Source organism: Toxorhynchites rutilus, chromosome 1, assembly GCF_029784135.1.
Source record: "Toxorhynchites rutilus septentrionalis strain SRP chromosome 1, ASM2978413v1, whole genome shotgun sequence".
Taxonomy (NCBI): Eukaryota; Metazoa; Arthropoda; class Insecta; order Diptera; family Culicidae; genus Toxorhynchites; species Toxorhynchites rutilus.
The window spans coordinates 197,016,409-197,038,029 of record NC_073744.1 but is presented as its reverse complement, the minus strand read 5'-3'; the positions used below and the strand labels follow the sequence as shown (position 1 = coordinate 197,038,029).

The following is a 21,621-nucleotide window of genomic DNA, read 5'->3' as shown; positions in this document are numbered from 1 at the left end:
TAAATTTTCTGCAACTAAGGTGAAAGCTGAAAAGACAAAAAAAAAAGTGTAAGTTCAAAATTTTGAATGCGAAAGCGTTATGTTTGAGTGCAAGGATTTGAGCGTTAATAATTCCTTGCTGGCTGAACAAAATGGCATGACAATCACTTTCGAAAGATAAAAGGAGTATGAGTTATGTTTGTTACTTATTTATCTAAAAACATGTTTTCATAACTCGAAAACTGCATTGAAATCAAAATCTATTAATAATGGTAAAATCTCAAAAATCTACAAATATACTTGAAAGTTCATTGAAGTCAAAATTATATGCTCCTCTTCAATATACTCCCCTTGGCTCCTCACCAACCTTTCCATACGTTTTTTTTTTAAATTGTTCGAAGCAGTACTGAAACTCTTCTTTTGTGATGGCGTTCAAAAACCGCGTCGCTTTTTCCTTCGCCTCTTCTACGGACTGAAATCGGGTACCTTTCAACACGAATTTGATCTTGGGGAATAGAAAAAAGTCGCATGGGGCTAGATCTGGCGAGTACGGGGCATGTTCGTGCACTGAAATGCAATTATCGGCTAAAAATTGCTTCACCGACAGCGCGTTATGGGCAGGTGCGTTGTTGTTCGTGTTTTTCGTCACAAATGATTATAAGTTATTTAGGTTCGCGTGCCAGTCGCAAAACTGCCTTCAACTAGGATTGCATTTGCGCTAATATTGATCATAATGAAGCATTGCCACTGTTTTCGAGGTTGTTGATATTAACAAAAAGAGTTTATTTCGCTTGTTTAGTCACCAAGAAAGTAAATGTCGTACTGGAGTTTTGTATGTGATTAGATTTCGCTTACCAGTAGCAAAAATTCCTCCACTAAGGGTGACAGCTGCGCTTCTCTCGAGCATGAGAAAGTAATGCAACTTTTTTTGAGGCCAGTAATATTGACAAAACCGTTTCTTTTGAGAATAATGCAAAATGATGAGAAGTATTTGTATTCCTAGTAGCTTCAAGCCACCAATGGTTCTGTATGCATGCTATGGCGAACGCTTGTTTGGCGCTTGATTTACGTTGTACGAACGATGCTTAGAGGTGCGATTGCTTTGAGGCAATACTAAATAACATGTAGCATGATATTTGATACTTGCAAGTGTTGTCATTGTTGTTGTTTTCATTCGGTGCCAAAGATATATTGATGTAGTTATGAGATGTGGAATAATGGTGCTGGTGTAACATGTATATAATCGACTGTAGCCGAGTCTATGTCAATTGCGAAAAAGGCCACCGGAATAGCGTTCGAGGTAAATTTTCAATGCATTGACATGAAATAAATTGCGACATACGATCAGCTAGTGTATTGTTTTGCGAGGGCAAGAACGAATCATCAATCAATTATCGTCAACTGATTCTACAATGAAAAACCATTTCAAAGATTATTCTACTAAGCAGTTGTTTCGAAAATTTCACAGCATTATGGAATATTATCCGAAGGTATAAACAAGCGACTTATATAAAATAACAGCGTAGTTCTACGTCAACAATGCGGTTGTATCTTGGACACAACCTCCTATAATTTTTTTCATTTTCGCCGATCATTGCTTTATTCAACACGAGTCATTTTTGAGCTAAAACTGACTATGTGCAACGAAAGCTGAATGTTTTTGAGTATAAGCAATGCTTCATAGCTCTATAGAGTTTAAGCTTAATAATTTTTCACCACTTTTCAATTGCTTATACTACGTTTAATGGGTGAAGCTCATATTTCTTTACTTCAAAAAAAAAACGTCATGGTAACTATGTCATATACCGGTTTGCTACGATTATGGCAACACCGAAGCATGCGAGCTTGCTGATGGTCACAGCATTGACAAGTCTTGTGTTAATCTAGACCGGCCGAAGAAAGGAATCACTGTTGTGAAGTTAAAGAATACAGCCCTTCTTCATTTGTGATGCGATCACATTTGGACGCTGTCTGTATTCGGCCGTCGGTTCACTTTCCTATTTTCAATAAATCTCATTCTAACTAACACGGCAAACACCGTAAAGCATTTCCTAATGAATAAATCTTGTACAGCAAATATGTAACTATATAGTTTTAGGCTAACATGCGCGACGTAGATCTTTCACTGAAACATAATCATCCTCTGATCCCACCAACAAACATAAAGAAACCTCCACTTCATTATTCTAATCTTCCATTTTATGTTTTGTTCTGTGCTCTCTCTCTCTGCCAGACATGGAACCGCTTCCAGGACGGCAAACGCGTCGTCGACTTCATCCTCGCGTTCAACGGGCAGAGCCAGTGCGAGATCACCGCCCGGAAGCGTGCCATCTTCCAGCAGAACCTGATCAACGAGGGGCTGGAGATCGAGCTGGAAAGCTCCCAGCGGATCCACTTCGTGAAGATCCACGTCCCGCGGGAGGTGGTTTCGCGCTACTGCGAGATCATGAAGATGCGGATGCCGATCGTGAAGCTGAAGGACCAGGAGAACATTATCACGAAGGACTTTAGTTTTAGCAGTACGGTAGCGCGGTTCTTCCGGAGGCCGCTGTTCAAGTTTGTGGTTATCGATCGGGATAAGTTTCGGAAGGGGGAGTATCAGTTGCAGCACGAGTACACCCGGGAGAAGTCGTATCTGTTCGACGACAGTCAGTCGGATTTCTTCACGCCGAGCCTCCGGATAGCGGTGGCGCATTTCATACTGGAGCGGACGTACTTTAGCGATGGGGAGGGGGATAAGTACGACATTGGACTGAGGAAGCTGTTGAATGATGGGGTTTACCTGGACGCGTATCCACTGCACGACGGGAGTCCGGATCTGCCGGAGTTGGAGTGTCAGCGAACGCTGCTTTTGGAGGAGTGGGCATCGGTCATCCGGTGGATCAAGCATCAGCCGTTGGATCACATAAAGGAGTACTTTGGGGTTAAGATCGCGATGTATTTCGCCTGGCTTGGTTTCTACACGCACATGTTGATCTCCGCCTCGGTTGTGGGGCTGCTCTGTTTTCTGTACGGATTACTAACCTTCAAAAGCAACCGCATCAGCCAGGAAATTTGTAACGATAACGGCACGATCATGTGTCCGCAGTGCGATGCTCGGTGCGACTATTGGTATCTGCATACGACTTGTACCACCTCACAGCTAGGTCATATCTTCGATAACAACTTCACGATCGTGTTCGCTGTGTTTATGTCGATTTGGGGTAAGGGATTTACGATCTTCAAGTGAGCTTCTGCTAAAAAAAATGGGTTAATTTTTTAGCCACGCTGTATCTGGAAATGTGGAAGCGATACTCATCCGCTCTCCAGCATCGATGGGGTGTCACGGATTACTGCTCACTTGCGGAACCACCGCGACCGCAGTACTTGGCGAGACTGAAGGACAGCAAAAAGACCATATTCAACATCGTCACTGGCACCCAGGAACCATCGCCCCCATTTTGGACCAAGAAGCTGCCCAGCTTCATGTACAGCTACTCAGTGATATTTCTTTTTGTAGGGCACCTCATAGAAATGTTGTGGGAAAATCCGTGGTAACATTCGGCTTTTACTCTTCCAGATCACCCTCGCGATCGCGGCTGTCTTCGGTATCGTCATCTACCGCATGTCGCTGATGACTTCCCGCAACATCTACGGCAGTCCGGATGCGGTGTCCACGAAGCTTGTGCTGCTGCCGGCGACCGCTGCCGTCATCAATCTGCTCGTCTCGACGATCCTGAACTACGCGTACGACTATGTGGCGGTGTACATGACCGACGTGGAGTACCGTCGGACGCAGAGCGAGTACAACGAGAGTCTCAACCTAAAAATCTACCTCTTCCAGTTCATCAATTACTACAGCTCGATTTTCTACATTGCCTTCATGAAGGGCAAATTCCCCGGCTATCCGGCCAAGTACAACCGGATATTGACGCTCCGCCAGGAGGAGTGCAGCCCGGGAGGTTGTCTGATGGAGCTGTGCATCCAGCTGGCCATCATAATGATCGGCAAGCAGCTGATTTCGCTGATACTGGAGATTCTGATACCGTTCCTGTGGCAAAAGTTCCGCGAGTTCCGAAGCGTGCTCGGAATCGAAGCGGAGGACTCGGAAAACGGGGAGAAACTGATCTGTTGCAACCAGTGGACCAAGGACTTCAATCTGATCAGCTGGCATGATCGAAGTTTGTTCGAGGAGTATCTCAAGATGAGTAAGTTCCGCTAGAATTTTCGCATTCAAACCCAATGATATAATTATTGTTTGTCATTTTGGCGCGCAGTCATCCAGTATGGTTTCATAACCATCTTTGTGGTGGCCTTCCCGTTGGCTCCGCTGTTTGCCTTACTGAACAATGTGTTCGAGACGAGACTGGACGCGAAGAAGTTCATCCTGTACTACAAGCGAGCGGTTCCACAGCGCGCTCGAAACATTGGCATGTGGTACAATGTGATGCACGTGGTCGGAAAAATCGCCGTCATCTCCAGCGTAAGTAAAAAATTTGAACATTTTTAACAGTGAACATTCATCCGGCCTCGATCCTTTGATCAATTTTTCTTTCTCACTTAAACTTGAACATTCTCTTTCAATCACGCATTGAGAAAAACTGAACACCCCTGACTGCTCTTCAGTTATGAAAAAGGTGTTCAAGCAAGAGGAGCAATGTATAAAAATTTTGCATCGTAAAAATCCGTAAAAGTGTAAGGGGAACGTTTCTCGATTGCCAAAAATAACTGAATAATGAATTGAAAATTTGAAAATAATTTATTGAAAGTTGCATAAAAGCGTAACTCGTGAATTAGGAACCATAAAGAAGGTTAAATTGAACAAAGCAAGAAAATAAATTGGGAATTGTTGATAGAAAATTGCCACAAATTGTTAATTTGCACACAGTTAATTGTCAAGAAAAACTACATCTGAAAATTACAAAAAAAAACAACTGACAAACTGACAACTTAAACTGATAACTGCAAAAAAATCGTAAATTGAGATAGACATTATGATATATCACATTTGCTTTCACTTAAACTTACGAAAAAAAACTAATCATAAATTGAAAACTACACGAAAACCAACGTCAATTGTAAATTTAAAAAAAATCCTGATTCGACAAATCAAATTTGAAAAAATATGAGTATAAACTCGTAAATTAAACAATTGCAATAAAAATCTATTGTAAATTGAAGATTTAAAAAAAAACATTAATCAAAAATGCTTGAACCTTGAAATCGTACATTCAAAAATGTGAAGGAAAAAAATAAATCGAAATTCCAAAAATCGTAAAACTATTTTGACGAATCGTGCCTGAAAAAACTTAACTCATAATTAAAAAATGTTTATAAAAACGTTAAATTAGAGATTAAGTAAGAAAACAAAATTCAATTTAAAAATAAAAAAGAATCCTGAAAATTACCAAGAAAAACGAAAAATCAACAAAAATAATTCAGGATACAAAAAGACATTTGAATTGAAAATTGCAAAAAGAAACTTAAACTTAAAGCAAAAATCGCAAATTTACAACTGCAAATTGCAAGAAAAAATCAAACTGAATTCTCCAGAAGAAACTTTCATTTTCTTTTGTTGCATTTATTCAGTAGCAAAAAAAATGTAAATTGAAAACTGCAAAAAAAGCACATTTTTATTTGAAATTACTACAAAAAACAATTTTTATGAAATTTAGGAAATATTACTTAAATTGAGAATTGTTGAATGCAAAAAAAACTAAAAATTACAAGAACTCGGAAAATGAAAAACACAAAAAAAAACCTTAATTGAAAATTTAAATACAACATTGATAAAAAAAAATTGCAGAAAAACCAGAATTGAAAATTGCAAAACGTAATATGAACTAAAAATTTGCAAAAAAAAACTAAACTTAAAATTGCAAAAGAGAAAAAATATATTAAAAATTATTTTTTTAAAATATAAAACTGAAAAATTGCTCTACAAATATCTGAGAATTGCAAAAATTGTTAGATTTATAACTTCAAAAAAAAATGATTAAGAATTTGAGAAAACGAAATTAGAATTGAAAATTGAAAAAATCTCAATTTGAAAAATGCAAAATATTGTTAAATTAAATGAAAAAAAATGAAAAAAAATTAAAACCAGCCGGCAAACTTCGTCTCGCCCAACATTTGTTTTATGTTATAAATACCTTCGAACATTTACATTTACGTGAGCAAGTTCATGGGTCCAATCGCAGAACTGTTCGTTGATTGATCTTCTAATCGACCCCGTTGAATTTACCTTTTACTATAACATTCCTAGTACTTCTAACAAAACTCATCATTATAATATCAGATTATTTTCAGACACAATTCTCGTTCAAGATTTTTCAACCTCTTGCAATAACATGTTTCTCCGTTACATGAAATAAATGCAAATCGTTCATTGAGAATTGCAAATTTAAAATTGGAAGAAATTTTTTTATTGAAAATGGCCAAAATGAATTTGTCAAAAAACTTAAATTATAAAATCGATTATCTCAAACCGGAGAATTACAAAAAAAAACCGAAATTGAAAATTATCAAAAACAATTCAGGATACAAAAAAAAATTCAAATTGAACATTGCAAAAAGAAACTTAAACTTGAAGCAGAAAATCGTAAAAGCTGGAAACTGCAAAAAAAAAAAAGACGGGTGGGTAATGTCGGGGACATAACCGGAGTGACGTAGGACTATACAAAGCGGACAGCTTTTGTCAAATATATATTTTAAATATATTGTTTTATTTTCTTCTCCTACGTGAATACCTAACTATCTACCTGAAAAATGGATTAGTTTACTGTTTACTCTTTATGAATATGTTGATGGTTCTGAAAAGAACCTTTGGTGTTGTGTTTTTGTTATCACTCGATATTCCCATCTTGTTCGGTTAAACCTTCCTGTTTAGCTATTGCGTTTGCCACTCGCCACAGCTTTCACAGTTGGAAATTTTCTTCCCATCCAGCTTGGGACAAGTGGTTCAGTAAATTACATTTAATGCGACGTGCCGGAGAAACACTTTGCCACTCACTGAAACTAATTGTTGCCTTGATGAGCGCCGAACCGAAGCTGCTCTGTTCTTGATGCGGGTTTTCTGATTGTCGTGAGCAGCTTTGCAAGCCAACTCGAGCACTCCGACGGCCGAAACTCTGTAATCGCTGTTAGGTATACTGGTGCTCCGGCACCAATCCGTTCGGCCTAGTTACCCTTGCGGAGCAATCAGTGAATGCGACCAACAGGGAACTGGAGACCTGCACGGTTCGAGTGAGACTTTGCCTTTCCCTTAAGTTGTCCTCCTTTGTTACGTCCACGATGCCGATGCCGTACAACCACACGGGTTTACGGTTTGAAAGAAAATAAGATATTTTTTTGGGGTCCGCGTGTTTTATACTCTAGCGGTACACACTCACAGGAGACGAACGAATGGGCGTTAAAAGGGAGCGATGGCAAAAAAATACATTCATTACGATTTGTTCGCTCGTTGGATTCACATGCAGGCTAAAAAGGGTCCTTTTCAGGATCACAAAATTATCTTCAATCTAAAGAGTTTATTGTTTTGTTATCACTCGATATCCCCATCTTGTTCGGCTAAGCCTTTCTGTTTAGCGATTGCATTTGCCACTCGCCACAGCTTTCACAGTTGGAAAATTTCTTCCCATCCAGCTTGTGACATATTTTACAGTAAATTACATTCAATGGCACGTCGCATTACCACCACTCAGTATCGGATTGTAGGTAATTTTAACCTGTAATTGAACATTTGCGATGACAGTGGTACAGTGTCGACTTTCAATGTGGGGTCATAATTTGGACCCCGAACTCTATGTTTACAAAAATATGTCGCATTACAGGTCCGTCCAATTAGCTAAATGTCGAGATAAGTGTAAATTACTGTACTAGAAGCAATTTAAGAATTGGTGAAAATCAATAAGCTCAGAATAACTGCCAAATTCACATACTCGTCATATCCTGGCAAACAAATTATGAAAAAATCAATTTGTGTTTTATTATTATTTTGGATAATGTTTTAGAAAGCATTGAACTGTATTTCGTAAACTCTTTTTTGGAAGGTTTAATGGCCCTGAAAAGCGCCTTGTTTTATGGAATGGTTCCAATTTAGAAAACTTAGTACTTGTGGTTTTGAAAAAAACCATTTCGAACGCCCTCGATGCCGCCTTGTTCTGGATTTGCCACCAAAGCAGTTTGTATAAAGAACAAACTTTTTTCTTCTGCTACCTGATGCCGTTTTGCGATTGCGTTTGCCACTCGCTGCAACTGCCTGTTGTCTTGATGTCCACCGAACCGAATGTGTTCTGTTCCGAATGCGGGTTTTCTTATTGTCGCGAGCAGCTTTGCCAGCTAACTCGATCACTTCGGGGGCCGAAACTATATAACGCCGGCTTGGTGGACTGGTGCACTGGTACTAACGCGCTCGGCCTAGCTACCCTTGCGGGGAACTCCAGATCAACACGGTTCGAGCGGGATTTTGCTTTTCCTTTCACTTTTCCTCCTTTACCATGTCCAGACATGGCTGCTTGGGTTGGTTTGTTGATGTGTTGTGATGCGAAACGATGTGTTGTACGGTTTGAATGAGAATGATCGTTACGGCAGCGGAGCGGGGATTTTTAAGCTGACTGGCTGGCTCGAGAATTACGCATGTGTGAGACTGCGACCAATGTTTCGTTCATTTTTTTCTTTTTCCTTTCCAATCGTGCTTCATTCTATTTCGCTGCTGCTCTGGTTGCCCGTTTTGGTCGGTACGATTTGAGGAGCACAAAATGGACCAATCAAAAATGGGCACATAGTGCATTTTGACAATGCTTGATATTTCACAATTATTCAATTTTTTATCTCAAGAAAAATGAAATTTTATTCGTTATGATAGATGCGTAGATATATTTCCTATCAATTGATGCAAAAACCTTTGCGATCTATTGAGAAATGCTCGAGTTATAAGCGTTCCAAATCTTGCATTTTTTCCTACTTGTTCAGTGCCTAGATTTCCATTTCACCCCCTATATCTTCCGGTTAGACGTAGTCCTACGTCAAAAATTATAGGAGGTTGTGTCCAAGATACGACCGCATTGTTGACGTAGAACTACGCTGTAATTTTATATAAGTCGCTTGTTTATACTTTCGAATATTATTATAATGCTGTGAAACTTTAGAAACAACTGCTTAGTAGAATAATCTCTGAAATGGTTTTTTCATTGTAGAATCAGTCGACGATAATTGATTGATGATTCATTCTTGCCCTCGCAAAACAATCGTATGTCGCAATTTATTTCATGTCAATGCATTGAAAATTTACCTCGAAGGCTATTCTGGTGGCCTTTTTCGAAATTGACATAGATTCGGCTATACTCGATTATATACATGTTGCACCAGCACCATTATTCCATATCTCATAACTACATCAATATATCTTTGGCACCGCATGTAAACAACAACAATGACAACACTTGCAAGTATCAAATATCATGCTACATTATTTAGTATTGCCTCAAAGGAATCGCACCTCTAGATATCGTTCGTACAAACTAAGCTTAAACCAAGCGCCAAACAAGCGTTCACCATAGCATGCATACAGAACCATTGGTGGCTTGAAACTACTAGAAATATAAACATTTCTCATCATTTTGCGCTAGTCTCAAAAGAAACGCTTCTGTTAATATTACTGGCCTCGAAAAGAGTTGCATTACTTTCTCATGCTCGAGAGAAGCGCAGCTCCACCCTTAGTGGAGGAAGTTTTGCTACTGGCAAGCAAAACCTAATCACATACAAAATTCCAGAACATTTACTTTCTTGATGACTAAACAAGAGAAATAAACTCTTTTTGTTAATAACAACCTCGAAAACAGTAGCAATGCTTCATTATGGTCAATATTAGCGTGAATGCAATCCTAGTTGAAGGCAGTTTTGCGACTGGCACGCGAACCCAAATAACTTATAACATTCCAGTAAGATATTCAAGATGCTTAGTATTCCCAAATAATTTTTTGGTGCACAACCTTAACGTCTGCTTCGCCATAACGTCAGTTTAATGCATTGATGCATTCTCAAAGGCACAAACGAAGCCCTTAAGAAGACGGAAAATAAACAATGTTAACTGCTTGGAAAAAGACCGAATAATGCCACACAGCTTGTACTCTGCCGTAACACCCATCGATGCGAATTCGCTGATGAGTTTGTCAAGAGCGACTGCCTTCACCACCAGCGGGGGGAGCTTGATTTTGGTTGCTGCCTGGCCGTTTACATTTTCGACCGACGCGCCGAAATCGCCTACTTCGCTGTTGTTCGGTGCGGTGTCACATTCGCGAAGGCTCGGTTCAGTGCGAGCGCTTTTCACTGCACCAACACCGCGTGCATCATTAGATGACGCTTACCTCGAAATTTTATTGCCCCTGGCAATGCGTTCGTTTTTTGCAGGGCTCGAGCCTGCCTTCCTCTTCTTCTTGCTCATCGCACACTACGCGAAGCGTCCAATTTATGACGCGGAAAGAAGAACACACGATACGAATAACGCGAAAAACGAACAGAAAAATCAAACGACGATTTCCAAGTTGGATTAGCACAGCGAAAGCAAAGTGAACTGGATTACTCAACAGTCCGATGCCGAATGAAAGTTTGCCTCAGCGAGATCCACTGTTTATACTCTAGGCAAGTATTCCCCTTCATTCTTCTACTTTTCCTTTGTTCACGGAGACTTTAAATCCTACGATTTCCTCTCCGTTGGTCGTCGATAAGTTACTCGTTATTGACAGCTCTGTTAGGGAAAGCACACAAATGGACAGAACAAATGTATGGGAAAATGGAAACACTTAAAGTTTTGATGAATTTTAACCATTTACAAACCAGGGGATTCTAATGTATAGCATAATCAACAAATCTTACGGAATTTCCGATTCGTTTAGTGTGTAAATCGCCAAAATCCGTTCGCGGCAAAAATAGTTATTAACGTTAACTTTATTTCATAAAAACGTGACCTGTTTTCTGATTTGACACCCTTAATGAAAGACGTAGTTCTACGTCAAGAAACATATTTTTATTTCAAAATTGGAAAAAAACAATAATTGAAAAATGCAACAAATCGTTAAGTGAAACATAAAAAATATTTAAAATTGAAAAAAAAGCACCTAAATTCAAAATTACACAAAGGATCATAAACCCTAAATCGAAAACCACAAAAAACGAAAAAAAAATTGTAAAAAAGTTATTGAAAATATTGGAAAAAAATAATTTAAATTTAAAATTAAGAAAATTCTTAAATAACAAATAAAAAATGGTACAGAAAAATTGAAATCTAAATTCGTAATGAAATTAGCAAAAATTTTGAATTTCAAATTGCTAAGAACGGTGAATTAAAAATTGAAAATTCGCAAATTGAGAATGACAAAAAAATGCAAATGAAATATTTGAAGAAAATCGTGAATTGAAAACTGGAAAATTGTTCAAATGAAAATTGAAGAAAAATAATCAAAAATGGCGAAAAAATGAATTTGTCGAAAATCTTACATTATAAAATCGTTAATAGTAAATAGTTGATTGCGGCAAAGAATGGTAAATCCCAAATTAATAACTATAAAAAGAAAGCATAAATTTAATATTGCAAAATTTATAAATTTGGAAAGTCTTCAAAAGAAAGTAAGAAATAGTAAAACGATGATTGAAAACAGCAAAGAAAAACTTCAAACATTGAAATTTGCAAGAAAAAAAACATGAATTAAAAATTGCAAAAGCTTTGCAAAAATGGAAGTTGCAGAGTAAAAAATTAAAATTGAAAATTGTAAAAAAAAATCTTTAAATTAAAAAGCAAAAAAAAAAGAAACGAAAAATCGTAAATCGAAAATTGAAAGTTGCAAAAAAAACTTAAATTGAAAAACCACAAAAAAAATCTTAAACCTAAATGAAAAAATCCAGAAAATATTAAATTTAAATTTGTAAAAAGTTGGAGAATTCCAAAACTGCTATTTGCAATAACCGTTAATTCAAAATTTATTTATCAGAAATCGAAGAATTGACGTCATGCTCGAAAAATTTAAAATATAAAAATATTATTATTCGGGAAAAATCGAAAGTAGCCACAGTGATGACAAAAAAGAGTGGTCAGCGTTTTCAACAGAATTTCAACCTCTATTGTACGAAATTTGAGCAAACAATGTAGTCCGGCTTCGAAGGACATTGTTTCCTGCGAAGTGCAGCACCAGAAACGCACTGAAATGTAGAATTCTATACGTGCGTAATTTACAGTGTCTTGTGTTTATTGTTTTTAGAAACAGCATTTTTGAGGATTTTCTCGAACCGTGACTAATGACGATTTTGTCGTACCGTCGCGTGAGTGTTATGTGAATGTGTGACAAAAATTTAATTTTTTAATTTTATTTCGATTCTGATCAGATATTTTAATCCAACATCATTCCTCCCCTCTCCGCAGGCTTTCATCATTGCGTTCTCATCCAACTTCATCCCCCGGCTGGTATACATGTACGTCGTGAGCCAGGACAAAACGGACGTTGGCTACGTGAATCACACGCTGGCATACTTCAACGTGAGTGACTTCGAGCCGGGTGTCGCACCGATGCTGTCCAAATTTGCCAACGTAACCACCTGCCGCTACCAGGAGTACCGGAATCCACCCGGGGTGGAACGGGCCTACAAACGACCGCTCATCTATTGGCACATCCTAGCGATCCGGTTGGCCTTTGTCGTTATCTACCAGAACGTGGTCAGTTTCGTACAGATCGTCGTAGCGTGGGCCATCCCGGATACCCCTGGCCGGCTGCAGGATCAAATCAAGCGCGAGCAGTATCTGACGAATGACTTCATCATCAAGCAGGAGAAGCTGAAGACACGCCAGCGGAAATGCATGCAACGGAATGGATCTGCCCTGCTCGGGCAGCAGACCAGTCTCGATGAGTACGGCGGGACGACCAGCTTGATTGGGGATGAGGAAGACGACAATTACGCGATGCGACAGCGGAGACGACCGAACGGTGGCAGCCACGGAGGAGATCCATACGATCACGAACGGTTCCAGGAGTGCGAGATCGTCACCTCCAGGGTTTAAACGGGAAGGACTGAGGGCAGCGGGAAGAAGTTACCCAACAATTTAGTGGATAAGAAGGCAAAACCCACTCGAATAACAACCAAACCGTACTGATAGAAGATTGTTTTTGTTCGTTTCGGAGGGCAAACATTATTATACGTGACAAAGCACAGCGAAAGATATTTTTCTTTCCGATGATTACGCTACAAGCATCCTATAACTGAGCTTTACAAAAGTAAGGAAATATGCCAACTTCGCGCAAACTACTTGAAATACAAAAGGAGCAAACTGTTTTTAATAATTAGACTTTCGGTGCATGCGAGACGCATGGATGCATGCGCGGGTGGATAAAAACACACATTTGTTATATTTATACACGGTAAATAAAACTACCCACGAACATCTATTTATTACTAGATAAATTAATAAAAACCAAGTCTTTTTAAACTCTACCCAACGAGATTTTCTCGTTTTGTTTTTTCCCTCTTCCCTGCCGAGAAAGAAATCCATCCGAGTCACGTGGCTTGCCGTTGCGGAAGTCATTCGATCGATCGATCGATCGCTGTAATTCGATCAAGCAGAATAATCATCAATTGAAGCGACTTAATTGGCACAAAACCCGGCCTTAAGCCACCAGTTGAGCGTTCGTAGTCAAGTGAAGCGGTCGATAGTGCAGTGCGGGCAAATGTCACAACACATCAGACACATTCTGGATCTTTCGGCCCAGGAGCGACAGGCTTTCGTGCAATCTTTCGACCACATCCTGACGGATTGCGATGGTAAGACATACATTCTGTCAAACTTCTCAAAGACCACCCGGATTATTTTTCGTTGCAACACAAACAGTAAGAATTTCAACAAGACACATTCATATACTGTTGAATGCTTAGAATAAAGTATATTTAACGTCAATTTCGTTCAAAAGAGTTGTGTGTTTATTTATTGTGCTTAAATATGATAATTTAGCTGTCCAGTTTCTATAAGACCATTTAAAAATTCATCAGTATTATCAATGAAAAATTCAAAACGATCGGCTGATTTACATGTCAATAATTGGCAACCTCGCCATTTCGGCTAATAAGCTGGAAAATTCGTGTTGGAATACTACACTCGACAAAAAAACAGGAAGTGGGTTATATCTATGGTATAACCGCAAGGGTGACGTAGGACTATCGTTGATTTAGAGATCATTTGTTTGAAGTTGAATCTAAATCCATTCTGAATGAATGAATAAATGAATATTTGGGGGACTTCGAAAACGAGAGCGTTACGTTGGAGGCACAAGGTTTTATGCATCCAATATAGGATACGAAAAACCTTGTTCTGAAGAATAATCTTCAGAAGCTTTCCTGCTAACTGTACTTGATTGACAAATCACAAACCCAAATGTATTATATGGATATTTTATGGATAGAAAACATTAAAATAAACTCTTTCGCTTGAATGTAATTTTCAATTCCAAGGGGAACTGGCAGATTATTTTCCAGCAATGATTAGATATTTCCACATTTTCCTCGATACTGGAAGCCTACCAGTGGTTAATACTAACTCGATAACCACCTGTTAATAGTACTTGATTGAAAAATATTTGGTCACAGTGTTACATGGATAGAAAACATTCAAATAAACTCTTTCACATGAATGTATTTTTAAATTCCCAGAGGAACTGGCAGATTATTTTCCAGCAATGATTAGATCGTTCCGGAACTTTCTCGATGCTGAATGGCATCCAAACGGAAAGAATTCTGCGTGTGTATGTGTCGATCCTTCGCCGTCCACCTCCTCCACGCTAGGCAACGATGTTGTCTTGTCGATGTCCTCACGAAAAATGAATGTGTCTCACCACCAGAATATCGCTTAAGTATGCTTTTTGTGTGTGATTGAATCGAGAGAAGGTGTGGTTTACGATGGCAATTTGGATGGCAAACTAGAGGGGAATGAACTCCCTGAGCTCGGAACTTTCGGCGACTGAGCAATAATCGATTGCGGGCACATACAATATTGGAAATATCCTACTGATGGGGAAGAATAATCTTCAGAAGCTATCCTGTTAATTGCGTTTGATTGTAAAATCACAAAACCAAATGTATTTGGTCACAGTGTTACAAGGATAGAAAACATTAAAATAAACTCTTTCGCTTGAATGTAATTTTCAATTCCAAGGGGAACTGGCAGATTATTTTCCAGCAACGATTAGATATTTCCACATTTTCCTCGATACTGGAAGCCCACCAGTGGTTAATACTAACTCGATAACCACATGTTAATAGTACTTGATTGAAAAATATTTGGTCACAGTGTTACATGGATAGAAAACATTCAAATAAACTCTTTCACATGAATGTATTTTTAAATTCCCAGATTATTTTCCAGAAATGATTAGATCTTTCCGGAACTTTCTCGATGCTGAATGGCACCCAAACGGAAAGAATTCCGCGCGTGTATGTGTGTGTAGCGATGTCTTCCCGGGGAACCGTTTGTGGCATCACTCTCCTCTTGATGGATTCCTTTCTGGCCTAGGGTGCACAAACAGGCTCTTGGTGACACCGTTCATCCGCGCTTTTATGATAAACGAAGAGCTTAACCACAACAGCGACAACATGCTCCAATCGCTGTTCAATTAGAACTGAGTGGATTTCCGAGCGGCGCTCGCTTATATACCGATTGGTGATTTCAATAGCCTGTTTTGGAAGCAATTTTAAGACTATTGAAACAAGTTTTTGGATCAAAAAGTAACAAGTATAGAACGCGTAGACATTTTATCTTTCGAATGAAGTGTTTATCATACCATTTCGTTCAGCTGTTTAGGAGCTATTAACGCTCAAAATCTCGATCTCCGGCGTAACGCTTTCGTTTTCGAAACTTTGATTTTACACCCCGGTATAGAAATGAAAGACGTAGTCCTACGTCAAAAAATTAGAGCAACAGAATGCGAAGTCGGAATGCTGTAACTGCGTAAAAAATCAACGCATATCGATGGGATGCGCATGATTATAAAGCTACATTTTTCAGGTATCAGAATATTTTACGTACATATTTTCATCTTGGTGTGTGTAGGTGTAGTGGACAACAATATCGTGAAGTTTTTCGAGAATATTCTGGACTAATACAATTTTTTGCTAACCAACTCAATAGCAAATCCGATTAACCTTATCAACCAGCTTTCATTTGGTTCCTACAACGGTCCTGTAGGATCTTCCCACACAGAGATATTTCATTTTAAATGAAAAATTACCCCTTCGTCTTTGATGATGAATAATTTAATAAACAATAAACGATTTTTCATTTCTTCCCGATATTGTTGTCCACACCTACACACACCAAGATAAGAATATGTGCGTAAAATATTCTGATACCCGAAAAATTTAGCTTTGAAATGATGCGAATCCCATGCATTGATTTTTCACGAAGTTACAGCATTCCGACTTCGCACTCTGTTCCCCTAATTTTTTTGTCGAGTGTATGTTCAATTGAATTCGGAAATCGTTTCATTTTATCAATAATTTAATCAATACAAACAAATGATTGCTAAGCCAATTGCTAAGGTAGTCCCACTTTAACCTTGCGATTATATCATAGATTTAACCCATTTTTTTTTTGCTCGGCGAATTCTATTGGTGAAAGATATATACATTTACGACGTAGGACTACGCAATCTTTTTTTTTTAATTTGTTGGTTTATCATTCCGGATATTATTTGTGAATACTTCGAAAATTAATAAATAACTCTTTAGTAAAAAGTTCCGGGGACCCTGAAAAGTATTAATGGCTTGCGTGGTTTTCTAGAATGATTTCGAGAAGCAACGGTTCTTTCTTGCCTTTGCGAGAACAATACAATTGGTCATATGTCACAATTTGTTTCTTTATATCAATGCACGCATTGCACTGAGTATTTAACGAGAGACATCTTCCGTGCATCGCCATTCAACAAGCATCAAACACGTGTCTAACAGATGCACACAGTTGCATCGATAAAAATGAATCATCGAAACACACTTCATGTGAAAAATTCGCTTGCGTTCAAAGCTCGAGGGGAAACATAAAACACAAAACGAGCAGAATAAGCGATCTTTGTTGTTTCGGGCACAAAAAGATTCTGAGAATTTTCCTCAAAGGAGATGCAATACTTATACGCCAGCGACAGTTTACTCACTATGCAAAGGTGGAGTTTACTTCCCAAATATTCTCTTTTCGCATTCCCCCTTCGTTGTTTCTATTCTAGTGGCTGAAAAAGTTGCCCATTATTGACAGCTCTGTTCGGGAAGCACACAAATGGACAGAACAAATATATGAATAAATGGGAATGCTTCCAATTTTCACCAATTTAAACCATATACAGACTATGGGATTGTAATGTATTGCATATCAAATAAATCTTAGAAAATTTCCGATTCGATTGGTATGCAAATCGTTAAAATCCGTTCGCAGCAAAAATAGTTATTAACGTTAACTTTATTTCATATAAACGTGACCTGTTTTCTGATTTGGTACCCTTAATGTAAGACGTAGTCCTACGTCAAAATGGATGTATGAATAATATAAGACATTCAGTGACGAAAGATGATCCATTTGCCACATCAAGGACAACCATCTATATCTTCAACTAATGAAAACATCGACAAAATAAAAGGAATGATATGAAGACATGTTTGTACGATCAAATTTTGATCCCTCGTTCATGACAGCATCGAAGATATAAAAACGAATTCGCTGCTTGAACTAAAGACAATTATTGAATACAGCTATAAAAAAGTCTTTCGATGACTGGATTGTTTGTTGGAAAAAATGAATTGCTTCAGAAGGGGTCTATTTTGAAGGCGCTAATATACATTTAGATGACAAATAAAGCATTTTCTTTAAAAGCACAAATATCATTATGAATCATATTTCGTACATTCTTTATACACAACTTGAAATGCTCAATGTCATGATGATATAACTATAAAATTATTATCACGATTGAGTGTTTAGATTAGCATTTAGTTATATCATCAAGAAATTAAGATCTTCAAGTTATTTTTAAAGAGTGTCCGAAATATGAAGCTGTAAATGAAATATAAAGCGAAATATGATTCAGAACGGTATGTTTTTGTCAAATTAAAACCAAAACATTCTCCTATGATTGAATGCAAGCAAAATGTGTATGCAAATTCCAATGAACACAAATGAACACAAAAACACAACTTACACAAATATTTACAGAAATCAATTTCTTCAAAACTATGATGTTTGAGTATTACTAACCTTCGAAAGAATCAGCGTCTTCACGGTAACACGCTGTAACAGTAACATGGTCTTCCTCCTAGACGCTTGCTCCGTCGAAACAACCCTCACAGTGATCATCCTTTCAGTCCACGATCAGACGTTGCCAGCACGCATTTTGTTGTTCAATACATCGTTTACTTTCCATCTCTCCAGCATCCGTTTACCCATCGAGACGTGTACCAATTAGAAATTTCCCTCCAACTCAACGCGCAATCCGTCACAGTCATCCTCGCGGGATTTCTCACCTGTCGGGACGTGAACCGATTAGGAAACGCTCTCGAACGTAACACGCGCCCCGTTACAGCTATTCCCGTGGGGTGCCATCAGTTAATCAATCAGGTGTCAACAGCACACTGTTCGACCCTCCATTTCCGCTGTAGCTCGGACATGATGTGTACGATTGCACTGTTCACTGCGTTCCAGGTGCCCTCGTCACGACACATTTCCTCCACGATATTCCCAACATGAAGGAAGGCAGCTCCTCGTGCCTTGCGGTGTATCTTGGACACACAAATACGACGCGTTCTGGCGTTCCTCCACATTTTTACACTCCGGACAGAGTGGCGACCTTGCGTGTCCGAATCGATGAAGGTATTGCTTGCAGTAGCCAGGTCCAGACAGAAACTGCGTTAGGTAAAAATTCACTTCTGCGTGCTTCCTGTTCAGCCAGGTCGATAGTATCGGTATGAGCCCGTACGTTCACCAACCAATCTCCGCCGTGTCCTATTATTACTGCCACTTCGTTAGTGATTCTGCTCTCGCGCTTTTCTGGATACCACTGGTTTCTTTCCGTATGTAGCACTCGCCGTCTTCCGTCAAGGTGATCCCAGTCGGGATCATACCGGCGGTAACGCATACTGCTTCCAACGAGATCGTCCTATACGTGTTCGCTACTAGCATCGCCAAAAGGCGTAACGTACGGTGCAGTTTCCTGCGATTCCGATGAGTTTCGAGAGCCATATACCAGGCTGGTGCTTCATACCGCAGTATTGACGAGCATACAGTAGCTAGAAGACGCCTTTTGCTACTGCAGGGTCCGGGTTTGTTCGGCATTATCCTCGCTATAGCACTGATGGACTTTTGTGCTTTCTCGCAGGCGTAATCGACGTGGTTGTTGAAATTTAACTGGTCTTCGATCATAACTTCCAAGTATTTCAACATACGCTTCGAAGTTATCACGTGTTCCCCGACTGTTATTTCCGCCCGATGCACGGCTTTGTAGTTACCCACCAACAGCACTTCGTTTTGTTATGAGCAATCCGCAGATTCGCTGCTTACATCCAGTTCTCTCCTACGATGATAGACTCGGCTGCTAGCATCTTCATCTCTTCAAGCGTTTTGCTTGTCACTGTTAGTACGACGTCGTCCGCGAAGCCCACGATCTCCACGCCTCTAGGAAGCTTCAATGTCAGCACTCCGTTAAACATAACGTTCCAGAGTGTTGGACCCAGGATAGAATCATGTGGTACTCCAGCCTTTATCTTTATTGGTACTTGCCCTCTGCTCATCTCGTAGACCAGAACGCGGTTCTGGAAATAGCTTCCTAGGATTCTGCACAGATATCCAGGAACCTTCATACGGTACAGGGATTCGACAATTGCGTCCCATTTAGCGCTATCAAACGCATTCTTCACGTCGATCGTTACTACTGCGCAGTATCGGTCACCCCTTCGCTTTTGTTTTGACGACTTCTCCGCTTTTCCGATCACCGTCCGGATGGCTTGCTTTTCCGGAAACCGAACTGCATTTTAGACAGACCATGGCCACTCTCCGTACATCTCGTCAGTCGGTTGAGGATAATCCTCTCTAAGAGTTTTCCGAGCGTATCCGAAGGCATATAGGCCGCGGTACTCCAGGTTGGCTTGCCTGATTTCGGCAGCAACACTAACTTCTGTATCTTCCATTGTTTAGGAAAGTAACCATCGTCCAGACATTTCTGCAGTACTGTCCTGAATATTTCCGGGAAGGCCTGTATCATCGCTTTCAAGGCCACATTGAGGATTCCGTCGGAGCCGGGTACTTTCTTCATCTGTAGTTTTCGTACGGTGTGGGTGGCCAAATCGTTGGCTCATGCCTCGGGAAAAATCCCTCCACGATGACCTTCAGCCTCTCGGGACATGGAAACATGGTAACATCGACAGTGAGGTTCCGTCAGACTGATTTGCTTATAAGTGCCTGTAATAGAGCGATCGAATGTATTATCAAGATTAGAATTACTATGTAGATCTAGTATAGAAACTTACCTTCATTCTCTCATAGTCGTTGTTCGGGAGCCACAGAGTCTTTCGTGAAGCTCATATTTATCGCATTTTGACATTGATTCTTGCTTCCAGGAGTCCTCTGGACCGTCTACGAGCCAATCCCCAACGTTGGCGACGCCCTAACCACTCTTCTCGCCAACGGCAAAACCATCCGCTACATCACCAACAACAGCGTCCGACCGTTCGAAAGCTACGCCACCCAGCTTGGCTCGATTGGCATCAAGCTGGAACCGACCGACCTCATCCATCCGGCCGTATCGATCGTCCAGTATCTGAACTCGATCCACTTCGAAGGGCCCATCTACTGTCTGGCAACGGAGTCCTTCAAGAGCACCCTCCGGGCGGCCGGATTCGGGCTAATCGATGGCCCCACCGATCCAGTTGAGGAATCGTTCAAAAAAATTCTCGCCACCGTCAATGACAAGGCCCCGGTCAAGGCCGTCATCGTGGACGTGGATTTTAACCTCAACTACCCGAAGCTGCTCCGGGCCGAACTGTATCTGAAGGGCAACCCCGAGTGTTTGCTGATTGCGGGAGCAACCGATAAGTTGCTTCATGTGAAGCATGATTTTAAGGTGATGGGGCCCGGATATTTTTCGGAAATGTTGGAGCAGGCCACCGGTAGGCGGACGGTCATTCTCGGGAAGCCTGGAGCGGAGCTGGCCAGTCAGATTTCTGAGCTGTACGGTACGACCGATGCTCGCCGGGTGTTATTCGTTGGCGATATGTTGCAACAGGACATTGCGTTCGCTAGCCGTTGCGGGTTTCAGAAGCTGCTCGTGATGTCCGGTGGCGCGACGCGGGAGGAAATGGTGAACCAACCGGCGGATGGTGAATGTGTGCCGGATTACGTTGCCGACAGCTTGGCGGACCTGAGGCAGTTATTCGATTGAGAAATTTGCCATGAGATAAAAATGTTTGAATCAGATATAAGATACCTATCTTTGAAAAATGATAAATTCCACAACCGTACTGTAAATCAAATAATGTTTCTTTTCTAGTAAATGAAGTTTTTTGTGCAACCAAATCAAAGGTTACTGCGATAGCGAAGGTTGTCAATAACAATCCGACTGCTATGACTGATGGCTTTCTCTATACGAAACAAACCCA

General features: G+C 39.9%; 2 protein-coding genes across 5 annotated transcripts in view; both read left to right on the top strand.

Annotated features, from left to right (window-relative positions):
* Positions 1 to 13,437, top strand: part of LOC129761946 (anoctamin-1-like) — a 97,818-nt gene extending 84,381 nt beyond the window's left edge. For all 4 annotated transcript variants that reach the window (XM_055759806.1, XM_055759804.1, XM_055759805.1 and 1 more), the window contains 5 exons: positions 2,213 to 3,182; positions 3,242 to 3,474; positions 3,539 to 4,166; positions 4,236 to 4,441; positions 12,374 to 13,437. In XM_055759806.1, the coding sequence (XP_055615781.1) occupies positions 2,213 to 3,182; positions 3,242 to 3,474; positions 3,539 to 4,166; positions 4,236 to 4,441; positions 12,374 to 13,006 (2,670 nt within the window). In that variant the 3' untranslated portion in view covers positions 13,007 to 13,437. The remainder of the gene's footprint in view (positions 1 to 2,212; positions 3,183 to 3,241; positions 3,475 to 3,538; positions 4,167 to 4,235; positions 4,442 to 12,373) is intronic.
* A 166-nt stretch (positions 13,438 to 13,603) lies between these two features.
* LOC129761948 (uncharacterized) lies at positions 13,604 to 21,590 on the top strand. Its single transcript, XM_055759809.1, has 2 exons — positions 13,604 to 13,764; positions 20,584 to 21,590. Exons 1-2 carry the CDS (start codon positions 13,671 to 13,673, stop codon positions 21,402 to 21,404), a joined length of 915 nt encoding a protein of 304 aa, XP_055615784.1. The 5' UTR covers positions 13,604 to 13,670; the 3' UTR covers positions 21,405 to 21,590.
* The last annotated feature ends 31 nt before the right edge of the window (positions 21,591 to 21,621 follow it).

Excerpts from the sequence above, each read along its gene's own strand:
- LOC129761948 (XM_055759809.1), top strand. The coding sequence starts at position 13,671 with ATGTCACAACACATCAGACACATTCTGGATCTTTCGGCCCAGGAGCGA. Across the intron at positions 13,765-20,583 it reads CATCCTGACGGATTGCGATG|GAGTCCTCTGGACCGTCTAC; the intron begins GTAAGACATACA and ends TCTTGCTTCCAG.